The sequence below is a fragment of the Physeter macrocephalus genome, chromosome 12, assembly GCF_002837175.3.
Source record: "Physeter macrocephalus isolate SW-GA chromosome 12, ASM283717v5, whole genome shotgun sequence".
NCBI classification, from domain to species: Eukaryota; Metazoa; Chordata; class Mammalia; order Artiodactyla; family Physeteridae; genus Physeter; species Physeter macrocephalus.
Window position 1 is genome coordinate 51088775 of NC_041225.1, and position 10187 is coordinate 51098961.

The 10187-nt window shown below is 39.8% G+C and overlaps 1 protein-coding gene across 8 annotated transcripts in view; it reads left to right on the top strand.

The window, feature by feature from the left end:
* LOC102973572 (latent-transforming growth factor beta-binding protein 1) overlaps positions 1-10187 on the top strand; it is a 259508-nt gene that overhangs the window by 128397 nt on the left and 120924 nt on the right. For all 8 annotated transcript variants that reach the window (XM_055089108.1, XM_055089107.1, XM_055089111.1 and 5 more), the window contains exons 14-15: positions 113-235; positions 3739-3858. In XM_055089108.1, the coding sequence (XP_054945083.1) occupies positions 113-235; positions 3739-3858 (243 nt within the window). The remainder of the gene's footprint in view (positions 1-112; positions 236-3738; positions 3859-10187) is intronic.

Sequence of the window (10187 nt, forward strand, 5' to 3'; positions counted from 1 at the left end):
CCCCATCTTCTTTATCCATTCATCTGTTGATGGACACTCAGGTTGCTTCCATGTCCTGGCTATTGTAAATAGATTTTTTTTTTTTTTTTTTTTTTTTTTTTTTTTTGCGTAGATGTTGATGAGTGCTTGAGGCCAGACGTCTGTGGGGAGGGGCACTGCGTCAATACCGTGGGGGCCTTCCGGTGTGAATACTGCGACAGCGGGTACCGCATGACCCCCGGAGGCCATTGTGAGGGTGAGTCTGCTGAGAGGATGGGGAGCCTGCGCCCCTTTGAAGTGCTGAGTGCACGTGACCGTGAAATTCAGGGCTGGGTCCAGAACCCAGGGCTGGCGGGCCCCCGGCCTCGTATGAATTTTCCTTCACCACCGATCTGTGCAGGATACCAGCTCATCCAGGCTCTTGCTGCCTTCTGGGATCACAGCCCCTTTGCCTTAGTTCAGTGGCTCTGTCTGGGTCATTTTCCACCTTCATATGCTCTTTATTACTCACTTCAGTATTACTCACTTCTGCCTTCTCTGGTGTGTGGAGTGAAATCACTTTAGAACAATTAACTGCAGAGGATTTTAGTACAAACCCAGACTTAATTATAGTGTCTGCATCATTCGTCTGGGGACATGGTGCAGGTGTCACCAGTGTGGACTTTTTGTTCTCGACCTTTCCGCCTTGTTCCATTCCTTTGTCTCGGCTTCTTTCTTTCGCATGTGTTCTGGGACTTGCTTGCAGACTGTCTACAGAAGTGCTGTCTGACCACCTCCGAGTCAGATTCCAGCTGTGCTAGATAAAATTTCTTTCGTATTGACCCCAGCAATGGATTTGCTCTCGTTGTAAAAATGTTTTGAAAAGTTTTTAACTTTTCAAAATTAAAATGATTAACCACTGAATATTTCTGCTCGTGTTTGTGTCCAAGTCACACAGGTACTTTTTGAAACCACCATGGTACACTTGGAATAATTATTTTCATGAAGAAGTATGTTGAACCTCTGCTTAAATTTTGCCAAAGAAATGTGAGGGCAAAGGAGCAGGGGTCTCTGGGCACGTTTTTGAGGAGCCTCTCTGTAGGGATGGTGCTGGTTCTGTGGGGTTCCCTGCCCGGCTGCCTGACATTGAGCCTCTTTTCAGATATGGCTGGGCCTCCAGCACTCGGGAGGGATAGGCCAGTTGGGGCAGGCTGCTCTCAGCTGTCTCTTGGCTCCTACATGTTGGTTTTCTTCACGGCTCTAATGACCAGGTCTGGAGGGAGAGCTCATCAGACAGTTTTTTGGCAGCCTGCACCTGCCTGTCTTGCTGGCCCCTTGCCTCAGCTCCTGAGTTATCTGGAGAGAAGTGGGGAGCGTTTTATGTTACTGCATCTCTGATCAGCTCCCATCGGAACAGAGATATGAACTCTTCTCCTGACGGCTGAGGGCCATGGGACAGCACAGGTGTGAAGTGGCCCTACTCTCCTCTTACGGAGGACTCTCCCTCTGCTCTGGAGGTAGCTTGAGGATGGGGAGAGCAGAGACTATGACATGACCCCCGCACTCAGTAACTGTCTAACTTGGAGCCAGGTACGTAGCCCCTTCAAAACTTAGTTCTTCATCTGTAAAATGGGAACCATGCAGTGAACTTTCGGGCTTGTGCAAGTAAATGGGTGTTGCAGAATGTTGTATGGTGCCTGTCACCTTGTTATTTCTCAAGAAGGGTTAGTTTCTTTAAACTTCCCCTTTCCCTGACTCGTTTTGTTTTTGCATAGATCTTCTCAGAACATCTATAATTGTGGGAGTGTTTTTTAAAACAAAAAAAGGCGTGGGTATGTCTGACAAGCATTTATTTGCAAAGCAGTGCTCCTCCAGAAGGTCAAATATGGATCCTCAAGTTCTACACACAGACTCAGGACAGGAAGATAAGCTATTTAAGGAATTACTAGAGCATAAGGATGGACAGTAGAAAGGTATAGAAAAGAAATTTGAAGATAAAGGAAATAAATGGAAAGCAGTTAGGAGACTGACTATTCAGTGTATAGAAATTATTTAACAGAAATATCACCAGCATTCCCGGAGTAAATAATTATATAATTCTGTCCCCATGAAAAGGCTTGAAATGAAGGAGCCAAATAACGTAGCTGTTTTCTAATTTCATCATGGACCAGAACCAAAGGTCCCTGGGCTTCTGGCTCACTGAAGATTTTCTCAGCTGTCACTGACAAAGTTGCTTTCAAACAGCGCCAGTCTCCAAGGAGTCTATTGTAGTTTGCAGACGTTATCTCATGCATCCTTACTTTATTCTGTGAAGGTATTACCAGGCAGGTAGTCCCTCATTTACAGAGGAGGGAACAAGCAAACAGAGGTGAGAGCAACAGGAAATGCAGGGATATTGTCTTGTGTTTCTCAGCGTTGTACCTTATTTATCAAACCAGCCTATCTTCTCTGACTTAGCAGTTGTAGTTCCATTTTTTAAAATACCCCATCCAGAGAAGGATGTAGTGCTGTTTGAGAAATGAAACTGGCAAGCATCATCTTCTTGTAGAACAAGAAGTCCCAGAACATCTGACCTAAAAAAAAAACACTGTGTGTCATTGTCTATTGGCAAGAATTTTTCGCTGACAGGAAAAAAAAAAATTACAACACTGACCTGGTGCTTATTCTATTAATAACATCTTTTACCTTAAGCATCTTTTCACACATGTCTAGTGATATATAATGAGAGGTGATTTTTGAGAATTTACCAGAATGATGACCTCGAAGACCCATGTATGTTCAGTGTATTCATTATATATTTCTTTCACTTTTTAGCTTATGTCCTGAAAAATCTGTTTACATTTTAGGTATGTTTAGAGGTCCTATATACATCTCATATTGAGACACTTAGACATTGAGTCCACTTACTTGAATTCAAAATTCAACTCCAGAAAAACACCTATTTCTGTTGGGGTTGGTACCCAGGATGTTACTACTCATTTTAAACTGTTGAACTATCTCCTGTATGTTACTTTTCCTCCATTTTATTGTTTTACTATTCTTTAAAAAGCCTGAAGCTGTTGTATCTCTGCCACAGTTCTATCTGTTTTTAAGGTGTTTTTTTTCTCCTCGTATTGAAAAGAACAATGATTAATAACTTCTTTAGCTGTGAATGTGAAAAGTAAGGTGTATTTTAAACCAGAATGTATTACTCTATGATCATTCACTGTATTTCCTGGAAAATCTTGGAAGTATTTGATGAGTTCATTCTTTCCTAATATTCTTTTTCCACCTCCAAGGAATTCCTATCATATGCAATGTTTTAAATTATTCAAACCTAGTATGTTTTGGGGGCCATGAAGCCAAAGCAAGGATTTCCCTAGGGCATCCAGTGTCTGCAGAGAGAACCTCTAGCCAGGTGGATAAATGGCTTCCTCACTCTCATGTCCATTTCTTGTATTTCTTTCTGGCAAGTCATGCTATTACTTGAAAGATTTGATGACCAGAAAGTGGCCCCAGAGAACTGCCAATTCCCAGAGTGGAGAGGTCTGGGCCTGCCAGTTGGAGAATTGGGGCCAAGTTCTTCCTTGGAACATGTGTAAATATTTCAGTCAAGGTATACTCGGCCATGCATTCTCACTGTGTGTTTAAGTACAGACCCAGTGTGTCACTTTTTCAGTTATTGTTTTCCTCACCAAAATGTAGATAAAACATGCCTCTTTTCCCCTTCATCATACGAGTCAGTTTGTGTTTTAGTATTCTGATAAAATGTCTGTGACGTAGCTTTTTGATTTTTTTCAGATGTTGATGAATGTTTGACTCCAAGTACTTGTCCAGATGAGCAGTGTGTGAATTCTCCTGGATCTTACCAGTGTGTTCCCTGCACGGAAGGGTTCCGAGGCTGGAATGGGCAGTGTCTTGGTAGGTACTAGACTGTTATCATAGTTGTGTTTCGTCTGTCTGGCGCATTTTCTGACAGAGTGGTATAATGCCAAGTGAGCCATCTTTCAAAGTGGAACAAGAAAAAAAGGGATGTAACAAACTCGTGTCGTTCAGAGAAAAGTTCTAAGTAACTTTTAACCATGAAGAAAGTAAGAAATTCAGTTGACATGAAGGAAGTGAGATTTTACATGGGACAGATAATTCTGATTGAAACAAATGGTTAGCCCTGGTGTGATTAATACCCAAAACCAAAGAAAATAATCAGTGCCACAGGGAGAGAGAAGTGGAGAGCAAAATGCTTAGAAAGAGAGAAAAGGCATGAGAAGCTACCACAGACTCATAGAATCAGGAAATATACACAGACTTGCAATAGAAGTTGCAAATGTAGAAAGAGAAATCTGGATTGATTTCCCATGCCCCTTATAGTCATTCATTCATTCATTCAAATATTTAACAAATATGGAGTACCTACTTTAGGCACTGAGGAAGATAAGTGATGAATCTGCTTTGGTCCCGATTACCTGTGCTCTAGTTAGCCTTCCCTGTTAATGGTTTTCCTTTGTGTTTCTGATCTTTTTCTGCTCCATGCCACATTCTGACAATGTGAGTTAAACTTTTCCATCCTTCCTTCCTTCTTTCCTGTCTTCCACAAATGCAGTAGAACTCACTATCTATACCCAGAGTTGTACTCAGTGCTGGGATACACTGAGGGACCAAAAAAGTACCTTCTTCACGGAACTTACTTTCTAGTTGAGGAGACAGATACTCAGCCAGACATCTCATAAGTAAAGACAAATGTACAAATGAGCCAAGTGTTAGGAAGGAGGGTTCTTTGATGTTACAAGAGCATATGACAGAATGAGTTGCCTCAAGGAAAATTCTTGAGTTAAGCTTTGGCCGGGGGTTTGACTGGGGTAGGGGATGGGAGGGAGATCATTTTGGACGTTTGACATGTGCAGGGGGCTCGTGGAAGGAGGAAGCAGGTCATGTTCCAGAAGCTGAAAGGCTAGTGTGCTGAAGGCCAGAGTACAAGGGAAGATTTGCTGCAGGATGAGGGGGCAGACCATGCCAGACCCTCTTGGTCCTACAAAAAAAAGTTGGTCTTTATTCTTACATCTCTGGGAAGACGCGTGGGTGTTCTAGAGGAGGTGGGATAGGTGGGCTTGGTGGAAGCACTCCCAATTTCAAAGCTTTGGACTCATCACCTGGTAGCATGAGCTAAGCCTCTACCAGTTGCAGGTGGCCCCCTGCCCTGAATCTCATGCCCGTCCCCAAGGGTCTCAGTCAGTGGAATTGTGAGATGTTGATCTTTGGGGAGAAGAAAATTTTTGGTTTTCATAAGCATTTGTTTATGTAATCGGTGTTGGTCAGAATGTGCATTTGGTTTTAATTTTTCCATTTGGCATAAATTTCATAGTTGCCTATCAAGGTTCCATTCTTGTACTCGCTTTCACATATCAATGCATATTGTAATCCAAGAGCAGAGCCTGAACTTTACCTTAACTAACTAAAATTCACAATCGTGGTATAAACACAGCCCTGATTCATGAATTTACTAATGCAACATGACTGACCAAATGGGAAAGTGATGCTCTTCAATGTAATGCATGGATCTAGGTTGGGGAATAATAATAAATGAGTTCTTACGCCTAGATGTGCGTCATCAATCTGACTGTGACCACGCTGCTCCAGTTGAGTGACAGAAACAGAGCACCTCATTTAACAGCAATATCATGTTGCCAGCCAGATTAGTAGAATCATAAACAGAACTATTAGGTCACCATGTTACTCACCCCAAGTCACACACTTGGCCACTTGGCCAAGCAATAACTTTCAGTTTTGCATTGCTAACTAAGGTCACACATTTCCTATTAAAAGTAGGCTGGGCACTTTTTTCCTTCTGCCTTGGGTAGAGTTTTAGGCTCTATGACATCTGTCAATCAAGCTTCTCCTCTGTGATGTAATTACAATGCCATCCATTGCTTATCTTGAACTTGCAGCTCTTGTAAATTTCTCCTGTGGGCTATTGCAGATTGTACCAAAATGGATTTTTCCATCTTAGTTTTTTATGACAGTTGAGCTTTAAATGTTAAATTGAGTGTGATGAAAAGCAGATATTGCAACATACCTTTCTGCTCAGATTGAGCCAATGAATGGACTGGATTTTTCTGCAATACTCTGACAGTGTTTGTGAATACCCAGTCATATCTTTTTGGTTTTGTTCCTTTATACATTTTAGTTCTCATCTTTGTACTTCTGGTCCTCTAAAATACTTTTCAGAAGGTGCAATCCTACCTAAGCTCATCTTTGAGTTGAGCTCATTGATGGCATATATTCATTTATTCATTTGCCACTTTCATCATTCAGCACTGTATTCCTACTTTGAGCCAGGCATTTTGTTTTAGACCCTGGGAGTTGAGAGTGAACAAAATAAATTTCCTCCCTTCGTTGCACTTAGACTCTAGAGTTCACAAGTAAGAAAGTAGAGTATATGTTATGTCAGGTGTGATGAGTGCCATGAAGAAAAAAAACAAAAACAAAAAACTGCCTAAGGGATATAGAGAGTGTTAGAGATTCTATGGAGGTCAGAGAAGGTGTCAAATGATAAATGGTTTACAAAATGTTCCTTGCTAATCGATTGTTTCTGTGTCTAACAGTTAAATATGACTAGTTTTGAGGCTTTCTCTATCCTTTTAGTGCAGACAATTCAGGGTACATTGATGAGACATTTTCCCCCAAGTTTTAATGTATGAGGTCATTAAAGACTAAAAAAGTTTCCTGAATCTCATTGTTGGGAGAAAAGTCCTACACAGAGCATTTGTTAGTTGTCATCTTTAGAGATGATAATCCCTACCTCGCTGTAAGTCTTAGTATCCTTCTTTTTCTACCACTCTCCTCTCACAGCATATTTTTAAGTTATTATAATTAAACTTGTACAGTGTCGTACAGAATAGTACTTACTTTGGCATTACGCTTACGTTTTTTTTTTTAAAAAAAGCTCGTTGATCTTGATGTCCATTTGGCTCTTTTTTCTGTTAAACAGTTTCATTAAGAATTAAGAATTGCCATTTTGACCCTTATATTCTCCAGAGATTTGATGCCAGTTACACTTTCTGCTGCTTTCGCTGACTAAATGGTGAACTTGCTGAAACCGTTAAAGGCCTCTTTGTATTCATGCCATGTAAACTGGATCTTACTGATTGATGCTTCTCCTTGATTTATGAATTAGAACAGAAATTGTTTGGGGCAGAAACAGGTAAAATGTCAGCAGGTGCTGTCTGGGGTTTTATACTTTTTCCTAGGGTTTAGTTTAGGGCATATGATCCTTCATTCTCAATAGTTTATTGTGCACTTTCAAAATTTCTATCCCTCAATGCTTTTTTGGCAACTCGTGTTGGCTCTTCTGTTAATGTACCTTCTTCTTTCCAATTGTGGATTTCTGTGTTCTCTTGAGAGCCACTTTCATCGTTTAACACTGTATTCCTTGGACCTCACGTTCAGCCTGGAGCTGTTGCCCACACGATCCCCACCTTTTAGGACTATTTCATCACCCTGGGTTCTGGCCAGTTCCATCTGGCTGCTTTCAATCAGAACCTTTCTTGAAGGAAGCTAACGTGTCAAGTCCTCAATGTACAGGTTTCCTTTGACTCTTGAAGTACTAGCCTGATTCAGACCTGACTAGAGCCATCCCCCAAAGGAAATTCTCTAATATATAATTGTTTAAAGGTGCAATCAGTAACTGTCATATAAAAATCATATTTCCCTGAATTTAGGCAGATTATGGGCTATGTGACCTCTCTGAAGCTTGGTTTCAATATCTGTAACATGTGTATTGAAATACTTTCTTCATGGGGTTTATTGTTAGAATTAAATGTGATATAAAGCACTGAATAAGGTGTCTGACACAAGGTAGGACCCAAGAAATGTTATAATCGTTCTTCCCCCAACCCTATTACCTCCATTTTATTTCCCTTGTCCTGAAATAGAAGAAATGCAATAATAACTGATACCTGTTAAAGTAAATTATATGTCAAATTTTTATGGATAACTGTCTTCTCTTTGGCTTTCTTTAAGCTCATTTCATATAGTTTTTAACTGTCATAGGAGCTTTCTCTTTTGAATTTATCTTAATCTTACAGTTTCCTTTCAACTTCTGAGCATTTTTGTTTTGCTGGAATATACTTCCTGAGAATCGTAATGCTTCTCTGCAGGGTCATCCCTAACAAATGTTTTCGCTTCTACAGTACTGCCATCCTCTTTCTTTTGCTTCACTTTCTTTGCTCACCTTCACAATATCTAGACAGTAGACACAATATACAATATCTGTCACCTGGTAGATGTGCACAGCTAGCCTTTTTTGAGCTTATTGCCTTGCTTTATAGTTGAGTCTGACAAACCATGTGATACGGGGACACAAATTTCTGAGATTTTAATCAATGTGATCCTTCTTTGTTGGCCGTAATTAAGTTAATGATGACTTTGTGACTCCCATTTGAGGGTTCTAAATGTAGTAGGTCGTCGGTATTTGAAGAACTTAGTATTGTTCAATCCACTTGACAACTGGTTAGCCACAGTCTTAACCAAAACCAGGGGCAGAAAACTTGCAGGATAAACATGGAGAACTCCTTGTTCTAGGAGTTCTTTTCACCTTAGGATTTCTTTTCCGATTTTAAGACTCATTGTTAACCTTTATGGAATATATGAAAATTCATAAACTTAAATAAAATTGAAGACTTTAGTCCTACAATTATTCTTGTTATGTAAGATGGCAGCTGAGCTCACAGTCTACCTTGTGTGGATATTATAAAATGTGCAAACATCAGCCTTGTCCCTAAATCATTACATGCTAAAGGAATCTTCTAATCAGTCAGTAAGTAGTTATTGAGCACCTACCTATGTATATGTCTGCTAGACGCCAGAGAAGATTTGAAGTTGTAAAGAAGCAAAACAAAACAGTGTAGAATGGTATAACGGCCTGGGGGTGGGGGAATTGGGGAGATGTTATTAGAGGATAACACACATTTGCAACTAGTAGGTAAGCCCTGGAGATGTAATGCACAGCTTAGTGATTGTAGTCAACAATACTATATTATAAACCTCAAAGTTGCGAAGAGACTGGATATTAATTGTCCTGACCAGGAAAGAAATAATAATTGTGAGACATGATAGATGTGTTAGTAATGCTACAGTATTGATCATTTTGCAATATGTGTATCAAATCATCCCTTAAACTTGCACAACGTTACGTTTTATTGAAGTATAGTTGATTTGCAATATTGTATTAGTTTCAGGTGACAATGTAATGATTCAACATTTTTATAGATTACGCTCCATTTAAAGATTTTACAAAATAATGGCTGTATTTCTCTGTGCTACACATTACATCCTTGTTGCTTAACTTACATAATGTTACAATGTCAATTATATCTCATTGAAAAAAACAAACTACTTCTGAAGGCAGGAAATATACCTGTGTGGGAATACTCGTTATTGTAATAACAAACAAGTTCTCTTTATATAGTTTACAGTATACCTGTAGTACAGATATAGAAATTTTTTCCCAAATAGGTTAATGGGCTGGCTCCTGGTCATAGGTAATAAATGGCAGAGCTAGGGCATAATCCCAGGTCTCTTAGCTTCAAAGCTAGTATTGTTTTGTTTTATGTAATGTCTCATATACCTCTCATGTACACCCAAGACAGCTAGAGGACAAAGCAATATAATTAAGATAATAAGGAAAATAAAAGTTCATAGAATGGAAAGATCCATGTGGACTGGAATCGTCCCTTACAAGCAGCAATAATTCTGGCTCAGGGGTTCTAGAGTCTGAGATGGCAGGCCTATCCATAGGTAGCCCAGTTGAGATTTTCTGAAAGACAAAATGTTCTTTTAGAAAGGTGAGGTAGAAAGTTAGTGATTTGCTCAGATTAGTGGGTTGATTTTCTGAGGTCATCTTTGGATCTTCATCTGCAATGTACATAGCATTGGCTGTTTTCCAATTCTGAAAAGCAGTGATGAGTCTTTGAGGAACATATAACCTATTTTTGTAGGCAGCTCTGCTACTGCATATTTTTCACTTTGTCAGAATTGACAGAGGGGGTGATATCCTGAGGATTTACTATACCTCAAGTGCAGGTGAGGTGATTTCATTGCATTGGCCTAATCAGCATCTGTCTCTCATTTTGTCATGCTTCCTTTTTTTTTTTTTTTAAACATCTTTATTGGAGTATAATTGCTTTACAATGGTGTGTTAGTTTCTGCTTTATAACAAAGTGAATCAGCTATACATATACCTATATCCCCATATC